We start from the raw sequence: 21,459 nt of genomic DNA on the forward strand, positions 1-21,459 counted from the left end.
TGCCAAATTTTACACAACTCTGCCAAAACTCTGTAGATGTGGTTTCCATTTAACCCAGAAAAACCTTTTAGAGATTTTTCAAAAGTTTAGTGATATGGCATTAATTTTGCATGTCACATAGCACCTTCTTATGCAGTTAAAAATAAATTTATTGGGGCCGGAGAGATAGCATGGAGGTAAGGCGTTTGCCTTTCATGCAGGAGGTCATCGGTTCGAATCCCGGCGCCCCATATGGTCCCCTGTGCCTGCCAGGAGCAATTTCTGAGCCTGGAGCCAGGAATAACCCCTGAGCACTGCCAGGTGTGACCCAAAAACCAAAAAAAAAAAAAAAAAAAAAAAAAAAAAAATAAATTTATTGTACATTTAATCTTCCATTTTACCAGTAGTGATAACTTTGAGCAAACAGAACAGCACTACAGAACCTAAAATAAACTATGAATAATCAACTGTCTACCACAGCCACCAGTCTTAATGAGGATTAATAAATTATAAGGCATCCATTCCAACAGAATACATTCTCCACGACAAGCTTCTTAGAAAGCTAAAAATAAAATTGCAGTTGGGGCTGGAGTGATAGTACAGCAAGTAGGGCATTTGCCTTGCAAGCAGCTTTCCTGGGATTGATCTCTGGCACCCCCTATGGTGCCCTGGAACTGCCAGATGTGAATGCAGAATCAGAAGCCCTGAGCACCCGAGCACCACTGGGTGTGGTCCCCAAACAAATAAGTACACCCCAAAACACCCAAAAACTGCAATTTAGAATGTTATCTTTTTGTTTTTGTTTTTGAGCCACACCTGGTGACACACGGGGTTACTCCTGGCTAGGCGCTAAGAAATCGCTCCTGGCTTGGGGACCGTATGTGATGTCAGGGGATCAAACCACAGTCTGTCCTAGAGCAGGCAAGAAAGACTCCTTACTGCTTGCGCCACTGCTTCGGCCCTTGCAGTTTAGAATGTGAAATTACTCTACCTAACTGGACTTTAAAACATACAAAACAAAAATGTCCTATTTTTTTCTTTCCTTTAATTTTTTTCTATTTTTGATACCATGATTTACAATACTTAGAAACAAAAAAATTTTTCTAAACCACTAAAAGAAATGCCAAGGCCTACTCATTGGCAGACCAATACTCTTGCATATGTGACGTCCTCAGTTCCATCACTAGCAATGCAAAAGAAAAAGCCCCCAAACCCATAATATTCTCCTAAGATATGACTTCTTTTTCTTTTTACAGTAAAAAATACAGAACATAAACAAAAGGATAAAAAAGTCCACACAATTATTTTATATAGGGAAGAAATAAAAATGAAAACTGGGTTTTTATGATAGTGAAGAAACAAATGTTATAAAGTTAGGCAAATAAAATATATTGTGGGCCAGAGCAATAATACAAAGGGAGGCCATTTGCCTTGCACTTTTCTGAATTGCGTTTGATCTCCAGCATCCCTTATGGTCTCCCAGGCACTGCTAGGAATGATTCCTGAGTGCAGAGCCAGGAATAACCCCTGACTACTGCTGGGATGGCCCTGACCCCCTCAGCCTCCACCTCCCTAGACCCCCACACCCTAGACTCCCCCCAAATTAAAAAAATACTATGCTGTGGAAAAGCATGGTGTTGAGCATTATCCAGTGTTTTGGAGGAAGAGTCGCTATATTCAATACCAGAAGTTGACCTAGCTGAAGCCTTCCTTCGTCTGTAAACCAACCAGCAGCCATGTCAGACCACTTTCCCCAGCAGAAACACAGCAGGAAAGCAGTTGATGAAGGCCTGCCCACTACTGACTACTTTCATCTTTTTCTCCAAATCTCCTTCTAAATGCAAAATAACCAGCTGGCTACCCAGTGGTTACAAGTCACAAAGGGGAGGGCATAAGTGGCCATAAATAGTAGTCGATTGCTATAGTCGATTTGCAGGAGTGTGATGTAGCCAAAGCGGAAATATCCTGGAGCCACCTTAGTTTCTTGGCTTTTTTTTTTTTTTATAGTTGAATAATAAGATACACTAAAATCCTGGCATCTGTTGAATTTACAAATTTCCATGAACTGAAAGATAGGTAACAGCTGTGGGGAGGTGGAGCAGGGGCCACTGGGTTATGAATAGAGAGCTGGAATTACAGTGGGAAAAGCTTCCTTTTGTCTTTGCCTTTTCCAGAAAAGCTGGACAGTTCAAACTAAGGAAATGTTAAACAGACTGGAGAGTGGGCAAGGTGCTTGCCTGGCTTGCATACAGCAGACCCAGGATCAATCCCCAGTATTCCATAAGGTCCTGAGTACTGCCAGAAGTGATTCCTGAGTACAGTCAGGAGTTAAACTCAGAACAGCGCTGGGTGTGGCCCCCAAACAAAAACAAAACAAAAAGAAATGCTAAAGATGAAACCTGAAATAGTGCCAAGTGTTTCTTTTTATTTTTTTTGTTTTGGGGCACACCTGGTGGTGCTGCTAAGGAGTTACTCCTGTTTCTGTGCTCAGGGATCACTCCTTTAGGATTTGGGAGAATCATATGTGATGCCAGGGATTGTACCTCAGTTGGCTGCTTGCAAGGCAACCTACTAGCTGTGCTGTTGCTCTGGCCTCTGACAAGTGTTTCTTGATGAAAAGCACTCTCCTGGGCTGAAACAACAGCACAACAGGTTGCCTTGCAAGTGGCTGAGCTGGATCCAATCCCCAGCATTTCATATATCATATTTTCCAGCGTATAAGACAACTTTTTTTTTTTTTTTGGTTTTTGGGCCACACCCGGTAACGCTCAGGAGTTACTCCTGGCTATGCGCTCAGAAGTTGCTCCTGGCTTGGGGGACCATATGGGATGCCGGGGGATCGAACCGCGGTCAGTCCAAGGCTAGCGCAGGCAAGGCAGGCACCTTACCTCTAGCGCCACTGCCCGGCCCCATAAGACGACTTTTGAAACAAAAAAAAGTCAACTGAAAATCGGGGGTCGTCTTATACCCGAGTATATTCCGAAAAATGTTTCAATATGCCGCTAAAGGAAAATTGTCTGAATATTGCCACAAAACTAATTTTCCAATTTGATCTTGCACCAATCACTGCCAGTCTGTTCGGACGCCTCTCTAACTCAGCCAATCCAAGCAGGCTTTTTATGCATGCAAATTAGACAATGTTCTGGACCTGAATCTACACTGTAAAAAGCCTGCTCAGATGGGCCAGAGTCAGAGAGAAAGTCTATTAAGTGTAACCTTTGAACCTTTGCTTGTTGTGATTAGCTCATTGTGGTACATACAGTTGCAGCACAGGAACGCTCTGTCTGATACAGCGAATATAGGCCTAAACCTATGTTTTCACTGCAAAATTAGGGGGTCATCTTATACGCTGGAAAATACGGTAGTCCCCTAAGCATAGCCAGGAATGACTCCTGAGTGCAGAGCTAGGAACCCCTGAGCATTGCTAGGTGTGTCCCCAAACAAAAACAAAAATAACCAACCAAACAAAAAAGAAATAAAAAAATAAAAAGTTTAAAAATGTGGGTTTTTTTTTTTTTTCTGGACATAACTAGCACGAGGGTAAGATATTTGTATGTGGCTGATCCCAGTTCAATGGTTGTCACTGCATACTGCCAAAGTCATCCCAAGTATGGCCTAACTCCCATCCTGACCCCAATACATGTGAACAAAATTTAAAAGACCTTCTTTTTCTTTTTTTTTTTTTTTTTTGGTTTTTGGGCCACACCCGTTGACGCTCAGGGGTTACTCCTGGCTATGCGCTCAGAAGTTGCTCCTGGCTTGGGGGACCATATGGGACGCCGGGGGATCGAACTGTGGTCCGTCCAAGGCTAGCGCAGGCAAGGCAGGCACCTTACCTCTTGCGCCACCGCCCGGCCCCAAGACCTTCTTTTTCATTTGGATTTTGGGCCATACCCATCAGCACTCAGGGGTTCCTGGCTCTGCATTCAGAAATAGTTCCTAGCAGGCTTGAGAGACCATATGGGAATGAAAGGGATCAAACCTGGGTCGGCTGCATGCAAGGCAAACACTCTACTCACTGTTCTATCATTCCAGCCCCTAAAAGATCACTTTTTTTTTTTTTTCAGGGGAGAGTGCGAATGCAGTTCCCCACTACCACAAATTGTGCAGTCGAGTTTCTCACATTTGGGGAAATCGCAGGGGTCAGCACATCCAGAGTGCAATGGATAAGCCTCATCCTGGGAAAACCACCTTCATGATCATGGTATCTCCCCTGCCAGGTAAGTATTAAAAGATTATTCTTAAGGAAAATATTCATTTAAGGACTTATCACCATTGGAAAAAGTTACTTTGGACAAGAGAACTTCTATGTTGCAGGAGCAAACTACTTTCTTTGGGTAATTATATTTAAAATATTTATCTGATGTAAACTTCCTCTGCTATCTTTTTACTACTTTTCCATTTTTGAGTCTTATAATAACTTACATTTAAATTTAAAATTTCTTAAGAGCCTTATACATTCATTTGAACATAGTAAATGAGTTGAATCAAGATGAATACTGATACAGGGGAAATAAATTAATCGGAGACCATAAAATGGGTTATTATCATATAAAGAATCTGTAAAGTTAACAGCCACATAATTTAAATACTTATTATAATACAAGAATTCATCTGTAAGTCAATTATTCTGACACAGTGTTAGTAGCCTAAAAGATTTAAGTTTTTGACTTAGCTCTTAAAAAAAAAGATCTAAATCATGTTCTTATTAATCTGGAGGGATACAAAGAATAGTAAGTAATAAGAAGGAATAAAGGACCAATGATTTAGAAACTGTCACTATTTGAAGTACCTTGTAATATGCATTTGAGAATAGAAGCAAGGAAAATAGTAATTTGTAGATTTTCATAGAATATTTAAGAACATACTTATGGTCACTGCTATTCTAGTAGGTGTCTTTAAAATAACTTTCCATTTAAAAGGGAGCTATTTAGGGCCAGAGCCATAGTAGAGGGCATGTTCTTTACATGGGCCAACCCAAATTTGATCCTTACTCCCCCTATGATCAGTTCCCTGAACCCTACTAGCTCAGAGCCAGGAGTAAGCCCGGAGTATAGCTGGTATCCCCTGCCTCCTGAATCCCACATCCCAAATAAAAGTATATAAACTACTTACTTACCCATTTAAGAAATCAGCAGAAATGTACAAAAGAGAGAAAAATTTAAGAGTCTTTTTTTTGGTGGATAAATGAACCTGCAGCTCCAAGACAAACAAGCTTGTTTCAATTAACTCAGGATACTTGATTTTCTGTTCCAGTGGTTCGGTGATGGTTTATTATTTTACAGAGAATTGGAAGCATAAATGAATGTTAAAATAGCTAATTTACCTCATTTGGTGAAAGGCTGCAGTACAGAATGAAAAGAAACCGAACCATTAAGAATCCACTGTTACTGGGTGTTAGATATTACATGACTGAAATTCAATCATAAACAATTTTGTAACTGTGCTCAGGAATCGCTTCTGGATGTGCTTGGGGACCTTATGTGGTGGCTGGGATTGAATCTGGGTTGGACATGTGTAAGGCAAGTGTTTTACCAGTTGAATAATCTCTTCAGCCCCCTTTTCCTATTCTTGCTTCCCAATGAGCTTTTCCTAGTGAAATGACATAAATTTGGACTTATGCTGGCATGAAAATGACATATAAGAACAAAAAAATAAATCCAAAACTAACTGTAGCTAAGTTCTCCAAATTCATGTTCCAGAGAGAATTTCTTTTTTTTTTTTTTTTTTGGTTTTTGGGCCACACCCGGTAACGCTCAGGGGTTACTCCTGGCTATGTGCTCAGAAGTTGCTCCTGGCTTGGGGGGACCATATGGGACACCGGGGGATCGAACCGCGGTCCATCCAAGGCTAGCGCAGGCAAGGCAGGCACCTTACCTTTAGCGCCACCGCCCAGCCCCTAGAGAGAATTTCAAAAGTATTTTGTTTACTTGCCTACTTCCATTTTACTTCCAATGTCAAGAAAAAGGTCTTGCATTGGATATTGGATATTGCATTGGATAGGAAACATATTTTAGTTTATTTTTGAGAGGATGAAATACAAGCCTTGCAATCTGGAAGTGTAATTCACCATATACCAAGAAGGTGCAAGCAACTCACAGAGGGAATGTGAGCAAGGCGGCATCGGGCTGCCAGGCTGGTCCTTATCCATGTGCAGAGGACAAGCTATTGGGCAGGAGGGCACCAGGGAGGATTCTTGGGGCTCTTCTTCCAAGTCCTGCATATGTTTTAGGGAGGCTTAATCTGCTATTAACTACAAACCTTTTCTTTCCCTTACTTCCCTCTACTACCTGATTTTCCACCCATCTGATTTTCTATGAATTCCCTTAGAAGAGGCAGGGCAATGAAAAAAAAAAATCAAAACCTCCCAATGTCCAGTCTTCACACTCAATTTCCCCTGAGTTACTAGTACAGATTGACCCATCAGTGCTCTGGATCCTTTCCATGAGTGACCAAGTCCTTTTAATTTTTACTTTACAACTTGTATCTTCTACCAGAAGACCCTGTTTCAGAAATGACTAAAATAGCTAACATAGTATATTCCAATATACTCGATACAACTATGTGTTTAAAATGGTTATTTTTTCTTTTTTTCTGTTTTTGGTTTTTGGGCCACACCCAGTGATGCTCAAGGGTTACTCCTGGCTATGTGCTCAGAAATTGCTCCTGGCAGACACTCGGGACCATATGGGATGTCGGGGTTCGAACTGAGGTCTGTCCTGAGTCAGCCATGTGCAAGCAAATGCCCTACCTCTGTGCTATCACTCTGGCCCCTAAAATGGGTATTTTCTTGATGGTTAATAATCTTTAATAGAATTCTATTTTGTGAATCAAAAAAATGTAGCTGGCTAATAATTCAGATAAAATGTCCCATCATTATTAAGAACGAGGGGAGTAAAAACTTGCTCAACAGCCTTCTGAGCTTCTGAAAACTAGGAAATTATTTCCAACCACCACTGTAGACAAAAATGTAAACAGGATAATATAATACTTTGAAAATATTTTAATATTCACCAGTTTTGTTGCCTGTGCTAATAATATATACATTGATTTAGTAATAAATATACTATTACAGAGTGCACTGTTTTTAGTATTCATAATTGTTTGAAATTAACGCTATTAGCTCGAGAGCAATAAATAAATATCATGCCCCAATTCCAAACCAATGCTCAAGAGATTATCATTAACCAAATAAACAATAAAATAAACAAGTTGAGCATTATCTTTTTAAGCATGATTCCTGTAAACATTGCAAAGATCATTTTTCTCAGCATTGACATTTTATGGGATGGTTTAAAAATAATATACACGTTCTATCATTTATTTTATTTTTATGCATAGGGAGTGAATTAATCCATATATTTGGGATGCATACCTGGTAATGCTTAAGGATTACTCTTAGCTTTGGACTCAGGAATTAACTCCTGGCATTGCTCAGGGAACCATATGGGATGCTGGGGCTCAAACTTGGGTCAGCCCATGCAAGGCAAGTGCCCTACCTGATGTGCTATTGCTCCGGCCCCCAGACCATATTATTTAAAGACTGCAGTAGTAGTCTTTCAGGGAAATGTCTTCAACTAGTAGCACTTGACTTCTGTATGTATTCGGAACTTAAGAGCAATAAAAGTGCTTGGCACAGAGTTATAAAATAGGCTTTCCGGGATTTAAAAGTGAACCAAAATATGGCAAAAAAAACCAAAACCAAAAAAAAACAAGTCAAAGCTATGGTTCGAAAATAGTATGTACAGAAGATTGACTACAGGAGGGCTGCCTCGCCGTAGCCCAACACAGTGTCCAAATGTGAAGCACAGTGTTCCGAGAATTTCCCTTTAGATTTTCTTCACAGTGGGCCTTGGTGGCGAAGGATGGCATCTCCGCAGTGTGGCCCATTCTACTTTCATTGGAAGTAGAAGTGGGATGTGAGAACAAGTTTTAAATAGATTGGGGGGGGGGCTGTTGGGAGGCATGGCAGAAATACAGTACATATGCGTCAAAACAGTGTGCCTTATAAAGTGCAGCATTACTGAAAACAGACATGTACCTTGATGCTATGAAGTCACCGTTAGAACAAACTGCCAGGAAGGAGCAGTGCAAAAAAGGAGACAGACGTAGCTTAGCATGCAGCTCGGGTGGGGCCCAATAGCACAGGGGCCCTGCAATTCTCAGATATATGTATATATATTTTATGTATATATATACATATATAATTTTACTTTTTTAAGGAAAAGAATAATCCTAGCTGGTTGTGATCATACGTAGCCATAAATCAAAACAATAAGTTAAAATTCTCTCACAAGAAATTTAAGACAGGCCACACATAAAATTTATGACAGACTTTTTCTGCAAACAGTCAAGACCTTTTTCTCTGAGAAATGACTCTTTAGTAATTGCAAATCTCTTTAAAGCACACACATACACTCGTATACACACACACACAGACACACAGACATACACATACAAGACCACAAGGCAAAAACCAATGGGTTTCTCCAGCCTGAGTCTGCAGTTGCTGGCAGATAGCTGGCAGACTGGGGATTTGTGTGAACTGCTCAAATCTAGCTTGGCCCTTAAGCAGATGTCACCAGCTCATCTCTGCTCATTCTAGAACAGTCCTGCTGGGACTAGGCTCCATGGCTTGACACCATCCTGTCTGCTCTATTCACAATATCAGCCTCAGTCTGGTGCCTTTCGGGTCAGGAACACCCACAGGGTTTCCAATACCACTGAAAGCCTCATCCTGACTGTTGATGGGGTTTTCCTCCATTTGAGGCAGATTCCCCAGAGATCAACAGGACGAGTTCTTAGAAGCACATGTCTTGGGGCCAGGCTGAGACCTGAGCTGAGGGGACCACAGTGCCCTGGGGCTGGTGGGGCTGCTCAGTCGGCAAATTGGAAGAGGGCCTCTGTGTTATTGCTGTCGGAGGGGTTGCTTGGCTGCAGGCTCTTGGTCGGGGTGGTTTTCCCATGTGAGTGTGAGGATGAGGAGTGAGAGCTCTCGCTGGAGCTACTGCGGGTCTCCGTGCTGGTGCTGGTCTTTTTCATCTTCCTCCTCTTGGCCAAAGGGGCCTTATCGACATTCTGCAGGCAGAAGCCTTCTCGCTTGTATTTGTTGAAAGCCTAGGAGAGAAAATGGGGGGAACCGTGAAGGTGAAAGCGCTAATGTTGTCTTGGCAGGCTGGAAACAGTAGAAAGAAGGTCTCAAGTTTTTTGTGGGGACAAAGTCCACTTATTTTAAATTTGAAAATTTTTAATTTAAAGACAGTGTGGGGCTGAAGAGATAGCATGGAGGTGGAGCATTTGCCTTGCATGCAGAAGGATGGTGGTTTGAATCCAGGCATCCCATATGATTCCCTGAGCCTATAAGGAACAATTTCTGAGCCAGGAGTAACTCCTGAGCGCTGCCAGGTGTGACCCAAAAACTAAAAAAAAGAAAAAAGACAAAGTGTTTTAAATCACCATGAGCTACAGAGGTTAAAAAATTGCTGATAGGGGGCCAGAGTGATATGATAGCACAGCAGGTAGGGTGTTTGCCTTCCATGCAGCTGAGCCATGTTCTATCCCCTGCATATCATATGTCCCCAGAGCCTGCCAGGAGTGATTCCTGAGCACAGAGCCAGGAGTAACCCTTGATTATTATATGCCCTATATGCCTTCCTTTCTTTTTCTTTGGTTTCTGGCTCACACATGGCAGTGTTGAGGGGCGATTATTGGCTCTGCATTTGAGTGGAATTGGGGATTCAAACCAGAATGAGCTATAAGCAAGGCAAGTGCCTTACCCACACCTTGCTATTTCTTGGTCTCCTTGAATCTATGTTTAATATCAACTACCTTCAATCCTCACAGATGTTAGACAGTATTAGATTAAAACAAAATGGCTCTTGAATGAATGGTATTTCCATGTGCCTTGGTTTCTTATTTTTTTTGTTTGTTTGTTTTGTTTTTTTGGGCGACACCCATTTGATGCTCAGGGGTTACTCCTAGCTAAGCGCTCAGAAATTGCCCCTGGCTTGGGGGACAATATGGGACACCGGGGGATTGAATCAGGGATCGAACTGCAGTCTTTCCTTGGCTAACACTTGCAAGGCAGACACCTTACCTGTAGTGCCAACTCACCGGCCCCGTGCCTTGGTTTCTAATGTGTATAGATTATAAAGAAAAGGAATTAGCGGGGCCAGAGTGGTGACACAAGCGGTAAGGCGTCGTCTGCCTTGCCGGTGCTAGCCTAGGATGAACTGTGGATTCTCAGTGTCCCATATGGTCCCCCAAACCAGGAGAGATTTCTGAGCGCATAGCCAGGAGTAACCACTTAGTGTCACCAGGTGTGGCCCCAAAACTAAAAATCAAAAACCGAAAATAAAAAAAAAAATGGATTAGCTTATTTGAAAGAAAAATATTCTGATCTTAGACATACTTGTTCTCATTGTCCACTGAACACTTCCAACTATTTGAATATCTGACTACTGGGGCTGGAGAGATAGTATAGCGCAGGGCATCTGCCTTGCAAACAGTAGGTCTAGATTCAATCCCCAACATCCCATAGGACTCTAGGAATAATTCCTGAGCACAGAGCCAGGATTAAGCCTTGAGCACTGCCAGGTGTGGCCCCAAACCAAAACAAACAAACAAACAAATCTACTATCTGACTATTGCCTCAGTTCAGATAAGAAAGACTTGGCTTGCTCTCAAAGCCAAATATTCTCAGGGTTAGCCTAGACTCCTTCCTCCATATACACATTCATGTCACAGAAACTTTTCAGAAACCCAACTAATGGGAGGGAGACCTGGTTTAAAATGTCTCTGAGCTTCCAAACACCTGGTCCCCTTCTGGCTGCCCCGTGCCTTACGTGGAAGGTTGCTTTCACGCAGGTGTGCACGGCCGCTCCTGAAGACCCCAGGATGTCAGGCGTCATCAGAGGGTTCGAGGACAGCTGGCTGCCATCTTGAAGCCATTCATTGTATCTCAGACCGGACATTTTAAGTCTCTTATTTGGGTCGACGGTGAGCAGTCCTGTGGTTCAAATAAATAAATAAATAAATAAATAAATAAATAAATAAATAAATAAGGTCTCTTTTGCTGATAACTGACCTCATGGGGTCTGCAACAACCTCCCACAGATCTCAACTGCACTGATGGGTGGAATGCAGTAGTTTCTCCACTGCTTCATCTCTGCCTTGTCCCTGTCCTCATGCAGAGTGGCTGATTTCTGCAGATGAGCTGGCTTTTCAGTCTGGAACAGACGCTCATCCCCAAACCAAACTCCCCTGTGGGACTTGTCGAGGCCATGTGTAGAGGAGCATCCACTGGGACTCCCAGAATGCAGGACGGTGCCAGAGGCCTGGGGATAAATGAGGCCTGCAGTGGCATTGGGAGGGTGTGTCTGGGTCACAGGAAATAAGTCCTAGGGCTAAGGCCTTACACCCAGGTTATCTGTGAGCCCAGAGGTGGACCAGAGCAGGCAGCAAAGCCCCAGGGATGGGAATGAGTGAGACTCTCTGTGAAGATGGGTGAGCAGGACACAGGACACATGTCTAGTCTTACAGTAACCTGGAGACTTGGAATGTTAAAGGAGGGCAGCATGAGGGTCCAGGCCCTGAGAATTGTCATCTTTGGATTTGTAAGCAAGGAGAGGATAAGGTCCCTCGGCTGACTGAAGGTGGACAGAGGAAATAGGACCTTGAAGATGCCAGCCCAACTGACAGGCTACAGGGACCCCTAGGGAGAGAGATCAGGAGTCTGGGACAAGGCCCAGTTTCTCTTCCCCAACTTGGACCCTATAATAGAAGAAAGGGGAAAGAAAGGAGCACCACAGAGTGAAGACTGGACTTGTTCTTTTTTTTTTTTTTTTTTTTTTTTTTGGTTTTTGGGCCACACCTGGCGATGCTCAGGGGTTAATCCTGGCTGTCTGCTCAGAAATAGCTCCTGGCAGGCATGGGGGACCATATGGGACACCTGGATTCGAACCAACCACCTGAGGTCCTGGATCGGCTGCTTGCAAGGCAAACACCGCTGTGCTATCTCTCCGGGCCCAAGAAGACTGGACTTGTAAATGAGGCTCTTATCATAAGGTGGGTAGGACAGGAAGGAAGCCTATTCTGAGGAAGGCCATGATGGTGAGGTACTTGCTTTGGCCTTGCCCCATAGCCTTTCCCCTTAAGCACACAGGTCTGAGGGCCCAAGTTTGTTATCATTCCCCAGGCTTGAATGGTCTGGTTGCCTTTCAGGGGATTCTTACCTTGGATCAAGTCTTTAGCCTCTTGGGAAACATTTTTCCAGGCTTCTCCTTCAAAGGAGAAATCTCCTTTTTTAATTTTCTTCATGATCTCCACTGCACTGGTACACGTCAAACTTTTATCCTGAGACTGGAATGGGACCTGACCCGACAACATGGTATACTAGAGAGAGAGAACACATCACGGTGACTGCCAGCCATAATCACTTTCAGTCACTCAGAGAGGATAATGATCATTTTCATATTAGGCCACACCCAGCATTTCTTAGGGGACCCAGTCGTGTGGGGGATTGACCTGGGCTCAGTCTACAGACAGAGCTATCTCTCCATGACATTCTAGTCATTTTATCACCAATGTTATCAGCATGATTTACCAACAGCTAGCATTATGGGGTGAGAAGCTTATGATTTGGAGGCTGGAAAGGTAGTACAGTAGGGAAGGCATTTGCTTTTATGCATTTGACCTGAATTCCATCCCCAGAGCCCACATGGTCCCCTGAACCCCACCAGGAGTGAGCCCTAAATGCAAAGCCAAAAGTAAGCACTAAGTACATTTGGGCATGGCTCTAAAACAAAGCAAAAGATTGTGATTTCCATCATAAAAACAGTCAACACATTTAAAAGTTTATAAAAAAAATAAATGGCCTAAGCTTGCTTGCTTGCTTCCTTCCTTTGTTTCTGGGTCATACATGGCTATGTTCAAGTGTTACTCCTGGCCCCACATTCAAGAATCACACCTGACAGTGCTCAGGAGACCATATGGGAGGCTGAGGATTAAACCTGGATCAGCTGCATGCAAGACAAGCACCCTATCTTCTGTACTATTGATCCAGTCTCTGGCTTAGCTTGTTATATCAAGAGTTAAGCTAGTTTCATAATTATATTCAGGGAAATAAGAACAGAAAGTGATAACCAAGGGCCAGAAAGAGAGTACAGCAGGTAGCATGCTTGCCTTGTGTGCAGCTGACCTGGATTCAATCCCTGCCACCCAACATATTTCTTGAGTCCAGTTAGGAGAGATTCCCAAATGCAGAGGCAGACCTAGACCTGGAACATAGTCAGATGTGGCTCAAAGACCAAGAAGAAAAATCAAAGTGATAATTCAAATGCTTCACACAGATGGCGTTTATGTTGCTGGGTAGGGCAATGGCTCAAATGGTTGGAGCACAAACTTTGTATGTCAAAGCCCTGCGTTCGATCCCTGGCACTGCAAGGTTCCTGAGGACCCAGGAGGTCATAGCTGTTGGTATAGCCACAATCCAAGAACCAGACCAACCACCATCACAAATAGGAAGGCTTACTAAAATTAACAGAAAATTAAGCGTGCAGAAACCCTCCTAATCATCTTTATTCCTCCCCAACTCTGCATATCCAAGCTTGAAGATTAAAAATAAAGAAATGATTAAGGATTTGGAGCAATTTTTTTCATTTGTACCTTCTTCTTTTGTTTGTAATCATTTCCACTTATATTTTGCTTTTATCATGGTTGTGCTTGATATATAGAATATCTATGCCCACCTGTGTTTACTGTAGCTATATATTTGAAAGGTTGCCCTGAAGAGGTTTCTGCCCTTTACACACACACACACACACACACACACACACACACACACACACACACACACACACACACACACACACACACACACACACACACACACACACATCCTCAGAATTCCTACATAAAAACCTGATTTTACTTTAAAAAAGGGGGGGCTGGAGCGGTGTAAGGTGTTTGCCTTGCACACAGCTGACCTAGGACAGACCACGTGGTTCGATCCCCTGGTGTCCCATATGGTCCCAGAAGCCAGGAGCGATTTCTGACCCCTGAGTGTCACCGGGTTTGGCCCAAAAACCAAAAACCAAAAAAAAAAGAAGAGCAAGAACCTGAGGTTCATCTTTGGAGCTCAGGAGGAGTTTTTGGGACCAGTGGGCTCTGCTCATAGAGACACAGACTGCAGTGGGGTTGGCTCAGGAAGCTGGGGAGAGACACCAAGAGGAGAATGTTTGCTCAAGAGGTTCCTAGGTAAAGGAAAGAGTGGGTGATTCAGTCAGATGGGCAGTGCACAGAGCCTGAGAGACACGACAGTCACAAGCGTGAAGAGAAACAGGGCACCTGAGAGACTGGCAAAGCTGGAGGCCTGGGGTGAAGCTGGACCCTCTGAGACAAAGAAAGTCACACCCCAGAAGGTGAAAACTAATCTGCGTGGGGAAGAAGAGTGTGAAGGTGGAAGACAAAGAGAAGCCACTTTGGTTACAAATTTGGAGCCACTGAACAAGGAAGGTATTTGTTAGGTGGAAGGATATGGCAGGGCACGTGAGGAGCGAACAACAAATAGTTCCTTTTGTAAGGAACAAACAGCTTTATGGAGCCTGAGCCGATCAGGCTGGGCTAGACGGACAAGGGCTAGTTAAGCAGCTTTGCTGCTTCTGTTTCATCTGGCCACGACTCTCACCCTGCTCCTAGCACACGGTCACACCCACACCAGACCCACTGGAACTGCCTCCTCAGAAAGCAGAGTCTGCACCCTAAGACTACAGAAACTTGGCAAGGATGCCTAGGCTCAGAGGCTGGCAAACCCTGGATGACCAGTGCAGGACCAAGAGAATGGTCTGGAAGGAGCTGGGAGGCAGTGCAGAAATAAGACCTGGAAGAGAAGAAGTAGCTGCCATGCAAATGCTTCTGCACTGGTATCATTGATTTGTCAGGGACACCCAGTCAGGCCGGGGGGACAGTGCAGGGGCCTCTGGTGATGCCAGGACAGAGAAGTATGGGGGCTAACAGGCTACCGAGGAAAAAGCAATCTCCTGCTCTCTTTCTAGCTCTGATACTGTTCACGAACCCAAAGGGGCCTTTCCATGCCAAAGCAATCAAGCACACTCCATGCTTGCCAACTCTCCTACCCAGGGGCCTATGGCTTTTGCTAAGGGGCAGAGGGAAAGGGAGAAACCCAGACCCTTCATGTCCTGCTTGGATCCATGTGTTGAACAGGGCACCCAGGACACAAATTTTCTCTAAGTCTAAAATTTTATTTATTTTTCAGGGGGTATGCTCAGGGTTTACTCCTGGCTCTGTGTTCAGGGATCACTCTGGCAGCGGGTTGAGGGACCTTATGTCATGTGTGGATTTGAACCAGGGTTGGTGGTGTGCAGGGTAAGCTAAGCACCTTAATCCCTGTATTATCTTTCTGGCCCAAATAAAAATCACTTAAAATTTAAACAAATGTATATGTATCTTTAGAAAAAATGAACTTAATTTTCTATTTTTATATGGTAATTTATCAAGTTATTCATAACATAGTTTATTGCCTAATAGTTTAGGCATTAAATGTTCAAACACCAACCCTACAAGCAAGGTGCCTTCCTTCTACCAGTGTTCCTGGTTTCCCACTCACCACTCTAGCCTGCCCCCTTGCAGGCTATGAATTTACTTCATATGGTTTGTTACAACACAAAGGCAAATGGAAATATCAAAACTTAGATCAGTAAGTGTCAATTTGAAATGATAGTTCTTTCTCTCAAGGGTGTTAATGAAGTCATTATATAAGGATTTTCTGGGTAACCTCTGAACATTGTTGAGTGTGGATCAAAAGCTGAGCCTTGGGGCCAGAGACATAGCATGGAGGTAGGGCCTTTACCTTGCATGCAAAAGGATGGTGGTTCAAATCCCAGCATCCCATATGGTCCCCCGATCATGCCAGGGATAATTTCTAAGCACAGAGCCAGGGTAACTCCTGAGCGCTGCCCAGTGCGACCCAAAGACAACAAAACAAAACAAAACAAAACAAACAAACAAAAAAGCTGAGCTTTTTATGTTACTATTTAGGTTTACTGAGCTTGGTGGTCTTCTGTGGAACTTCCCCATCAGATTTGCTGTGAACCTACTAGGCTGACATGACTAGAAAAGTTTGAGGTGTTGTATAACTAACTGCAAGTGATAGTGAGGTCCAGTATCTAAAGATATGTAGCAAATTTGGTGGCTTGGCAGTTTGATAAGGTTAAACTGTGGATCTTTTTGTGCCAGAGGGTATAGGGTTTGGCTTCTGTGGATTCAAGCAAAATGAGAGATCTGCCTTCAACCATTCCGAGAAGGCCTTTGAGTTTTCAGCCTGGACCAGACTTCCTGGGAAGAGTTGTCAGCCATCATTGTCTTTTTCTAAACTCATTTATTATCTGTTTATGTTTGAGTCACTCACACTCAGCAGTGCTCAGGACTTACTCTTTGCTCTTTTCTTAGGGGTCACTCATGGTAGTGCTTGGGGTACCACATGCAAGGCAAGTGTCTTACCTGCCACACCACCTCTCCAAATTTTACTAAGTCTAAAATTTGTAAATAACAATTAAAAAAATTAAAACTGGGGGAACAAAGGCAAAAATAAAAAGGGAAGAATCTCCATAATAAACACCTGAAAGAAGTCTGGCATGGAATGTATAGCTCTCCCTGGGTGGTCAGACCCTACTTGTTGAGTACAATCCTATCTGATTTTCCATTATATTCTATATCATGGAATTCATGTTTGTGAGTCATGAAATTTTATTTGTTGAAAGCCAGTCCCCATCATGGTGAGTATTTGGAGTGGTGAACTCTAGCAGAGTGAATTAATGTTCGGGGAGGTTGTAAGAGCAAAAATCAGAGCCAGTAAAATTAAGGTTCTTATTGGGAAAAAAAAAAAAAAGGACAGCAAGATGGGCTGGAGCCATAGCACAGCTGGGAGGGTGCTTGCCTTATATACAGCTGACCTGGGTTTGATCCCCGGCATCCCATATGGTCCCCAAACACCATTTGAAAGTTATTCCTGAGTGCAGAGCCAGAAGTAAACTCTAAGCATTGCTGAGCATGGATTAAAAAAAAAATCAAAACAGAATGACAGCAAGAGAGTTTGTCATGGTCTCCAAGTGCATATACTGTGTGGGGTACAGGAGGACACAGGGAGCAAATGGTAGACTTCTGGTCCAGAACTGGGGGGAAAAAGTGCTTGTTTCTGGGGGCAGATGGGCTGTGTGCCCTATGACGGCAGTAGGAGCAGATGGAGACACGTAGAAGCACATCTGAGTCAAAGTGCTGGGACCTCAGGCCAAGACTGCGCAGCCTGGAGGGAGGCTGAACTGCACCCACATTTGTGATCATCAGCTGCAGAGACAAAGGCAGCCCAGAAGACTCCAAAGACAGTTTGTATTGCTATGGGATGACTCAGGCTTAGAGCCCAGAGTCTTTGAAGATCAGTTTTTGCTCCAGCAAAATTCTTTTTTGGGGGGAGGCAGTTTAGAGAGCAGATATTACATTTGTTTAATTATTAAAATTTATTATTTTTTAAAAATTTGGGGGCCATTGCTGGTTTTGCTCAAGGCTTCCTTTGAATACTATGCTGGGATCACTAATGTCAGGGTTTGGGGGACCATATAAGTGCTGGGGATCAGTCCTGGATCAGCTGTGTGAAAGGCAAGTGCCCTCCTACTATACTGTCTCTTCAGCTTCATGAAATTTTGGTTCACATGAATGTTTCATTAAGTATCTCTCATCCAATATCCAATTCAAATTTTCCTACTGATTGTGATGATAAATGTAGTACCATGAAAAGTAATCACAGCTGAGTGGTTTAGGGATAGACGTTGCATTTCATTATAAATAGAACAGAAATTAGATTTTGCACCTACCTGAAGTATGGTGCAAACTTTAAGTGTCTTTAATCTGTAGGGCTGCTTTCTTTTCTTATAACTTATTTGTTAAACTCTTGATTTTTTTTTATTATGATGATTTTTGGCTTTATGGGGCACAGCTGATGGCGCGCAGGGTTTACTCCTGGCTCTGCACCCAGAAATTACTCCAGGCGGTGCTCAGGGGACTATTTGGGACACTGGAGATCCAACCTAGGTCGACCACATACAAGGAAGCACCTTACCTGCTACACTACTGCTCTGGCCCCAAGCTATTTTTACTTATGATTTCTTTGTTGGGGAAACTGAGTTTCAGCCTAAGAAATCTTCAGAATCAAAAGTGGTTCAAGAGGTGGAATGCAGATTTGCGAGTGGGAGGCCTGGGCTCCATCCCCAGCTCAATTAATTGCATGGACCCAGGTACATCCTTGAGCACAAAGTCAGGAGTGGTCCTTGAGCAACGCTGGGTGTAGCCCAATGAACAACAACAACAATCTTATTCATAATTACAATTTTAGTTTCAAAATGATAAACAATAAGATTTCTGAAACAAAAACCATATAAAGCTTCAAAAGAAAAACCATAGCATGGGACCGGGACAACTGGTGAGGCAAGAGAGGAGGAACAAGCCGACTCCAGAATCAATCCCAGATGGAGCCCAGATTTAAGTGTAAAAATAAAACGCAACTCGAGAGGAGACTCAGGGAGGCTATTTTTATAGTTGGGGGCTGAGGCAGGGGTGGAGTGACAATCTGACATCCAAGCCCGAGCCCATAAAGGAAGAGCCCACTTAGAGAATCGGGACATGTGTACCTCAGCTCCCCTGCAAACATAAAGAAAAACCTTCTACAAACTTTTCTAAAAACTGGCCTTTCTAACAACACTAATGGCAGGTCAAGAACTAAATCTCCCCAAGTAAAGCTTTAACATTTGCTTAGAAGAATCGCCTAGAGGAAAATGGGCAAAGCTCAGAAACATCAGATCATAGAAGGGAAGCTAAAGATGAAAAGGAGCTCAGACTAAACCATCATCAAGAAAATGCATGCAAACCATCACCATCTTTCCAAATGACAACTGAAGTGGAGGTGAATGAAAGGATTCACACACCGAGGTGGTACTGAAAGCAGTCTGGAGAAACTTCTCACAGGAATTCATGTTACAGCCAAGAGGTGCAGACCCTCACCCTAACATGTGTCCAAGGAAACAGGGAGGCAAGTACAAGCAGGCTTATCTAAAGCTGTGGGTATCTGCACAGTGATATATAAGATAATTTGCACAACTTATGACTTATAAAAATTGGAACCTGTCAGCTGCTCTTTAGTTTAAATGAATGGAAACTCAAACTATGTGCAGAATATAATCTCACTTATCAAAAACCCAAATTTAGGAGATTGTACAGGAGAAGGCACTTGCTTTGCATGTGGCCAATCCCAACTTGATCCTAAGCATCACAAAATATCAGTTCCCAAAGAACCATAATAAGTGTCTCATGAGCACAGAGCCAGAAACCCTGAGTACCCCTGGGTTTAGCCCCCAAGCTCAAAAACCAGCAAGACCCAAACCCTATTCTCACTGCAGAGGAATTACAGAAGGGGTAAGGAGGATGGGGCCAGAGGAAGATAGGGGTGGGGGAAGAAAAGGGTTGGTGGAGGGAGGAAGAGATGATGAAAGAGAGCTTGCCTGTACTACCTTCATCTGGGATATAACACAGGAATACTGTTTTCTAGAACTTTCTGGATTATCTGAAATGGTCTGCCTAATTTCCAGGACCAAACAAATGCAGGGAAAAGTAAAGCTATTTTGAGAAAAAACATGCAGAAAGTTTTCTAGCTCTAATGTTCTGTTTCTGATGGAGTCAGCCAAGGCCATTTTGTGAAGTGTGTGCCTCCCACGATGATTCAAGTTACGATGACTATTTCTCCTTTTATCTGTTGATTTTATTATTCATCCTAAATGATGTTCTGAAGTGACATTCTCAGTCTGAAAGTTTCCCAGAACAGTTTGACATGCTTATTTGTGAATGTTTCCCTGCTCCTTCCATGTTACATCAATGCCACATAGGTCAGGTGTGGTCCTTGGCATTGTCTTTGGTCTCCTGAGCATGACCAGGAGTCACTCTTCTTTTTTTTTTGGATTTTCGGGCCACACCCATTTGATGCTCAAAAATTGCCCCTGGCTTGGGGGGACCATATGGGATGCTGGGGGATAGAACCACTGTCCTTCCTTGGCTAGTGCTTGCAAGGCAGACACCTTATCTCGAGTGCCACCTCACTGGCCCCCTAGGAGTCACTTTTGAGCAGAGAGCAGGAACTAAGTCTGGACGCTGCTGGTTATGACTCCAAACACCAAAACCAAAAAACAAACAAACCAACAAAGAATAGGCATATCTTTGGAAATATACTATTGTAACTCTGGGCCTCATACATGCAAGGCAAGTGATCTACCACAGGACTACATGCCAACCCTATGGCATCTTTCTGAGAAATAGCATGTAACTCTTGTTCAATTGAAACACAGCTGCCTTAAGTGTTTCAAAGAAAATCAAATAAAAATGTCTACATCTTTTCTAATGCAATCTCTTTTGTTGGGGAGAATGGTTGTTTGGGGTTTTGGTTTTGGGACTATATCTAGTGGTGGTACTTAGGGCTGACAATTGGCTCTCTGCTATGGGATCATCCCTGGTGATGCTCAAGGAACCAAAGAGATTGAACCAGTGTCATCAGAGTGCAAGGTAAGTGCTTTAACTCCTACCTGTAGTAACTCTAGGGCCCCTCTGGCACAAGTTTTGAGAACAAGAAACTTTGGGGATGGGGTTGGAGCAATAGTACAGTGGGTAGGATGCTTGCCTTGTATGCAGCCAGCCTGGGTTTGATCCTCAGAATCCCACATGACCCCCTGAGAATGGTTCCCTCCCCCGCAAAACTGCCAAGAGTAATTCTTGAGTGCATATCCAGAAATAACCCCTAAGCATTACCGAGTGTGACCCAAAAACTAAAAATAAACAAAAAAAAAAAACCAAACAAAAATCTTAAAAAAAAACAAACAAAAGAAGCTATTTGTTAAGCTCTTTTAAATGTCTCTCTGCTATGGGATTATCCCTGGTGATGCTCAAGGAACCAAAGAGATTGAACCAGTGTCATCAGAGTGCAAGGTAAGTGCTTTAACTCCTACCTGTACTAACTCTAGGGCCCTTCTGGCACAAGTTTTGAGAACAAGAAACTTTGGGGGTGGGGGTGGAGCAATAGTACAGTGGATAGGATGCCTGCCTTGTATGCAGCCAGCCTGGGTTTGATCCTCAGAATTCCACATGACCCCCTGAGAATGGTTTCCTTCCCCGCAAAACTGCCAAGAGTAATTCTTGAGTGCATATCCAGGAATAACCCCTGAGCATTACCGAGTGTGACCCAAAAACTAAAAATAAACAAAAACAAAGGAAAAAATCTCCAAAATAAAACAAAAGCTCTTTTAAATGTTAAGCTCTTTTAAATGGCTTGATCAAAATGCTATATAGGATGGAACTAGAAAGAAAGTACAGTGGGTGGGGGCATTTGCCAACACAAGGTTGAGCCCTGGCATCACATATGGTCTCCAGAGC

General features: G+C 43.2%; 1 protein-coding gene and 1 non-coding gene across 2 annotated transcripts in view; both read right to left on the minus strand.

Moving 5' to 3' along the window:
- Positions 1-4,043: 4,043 nt before the first annotated feature.
- LOC126004670 (U1 spliceosomal RNA) lies at positions 4,044-4,207 on the minus strand. The gene has a single exon (XR_007493935.1). It is a non-coding gene; the product is annotated as a U1 spliceosomal RNA (small nuclear RNA).
- A 3,991-nt stretch (positions 4,208-8,198) lies between these two features.
- RPS6KA5 (ribosomal protein S6 kinase A5) overlaps positions 8,199-21,459 on the minus strand; it is a 190,419-nt gene continuing 177,158 nt past the window's right edge. Inside the window, exons 15-17 of the mRNA XM_049769792.1 lie at positions 12,213-12,372; positions 10,824-10,987; positions 8,199-9,096 (exon numbers count right to left, since the gene is read on the minus strand). Of these exons, the coding sequence (XP_049625749.1) occupies positions 8,857-9,096; positions 10,824-10,987; positions 12,213-12,372 (564 nt within the window). The 3' untranslated portion in view covers positions 8,199-8,856. The remainder of the gene's footprint in view (positions 9,097-10,823; positions 10,988-12,212; positions 12,373-21,459) is intronic.

The sequence above is a fragment of the Suncus etruscus genome, chromosome 3, assembly GCF_024139225.1.
Source record: "Suncus etruscus isolate mSunEtr1 chromosome 3, mSunEtr1.pri.cur, whole genome shotgun sequence".
Taxonomy (NCBI): domain Eukaryota; kingdom Metazoa; phylum Chordata; class Mammalia; order Eulipotyphla; family Soricidae; genus Suncus; species Suncus etruscus.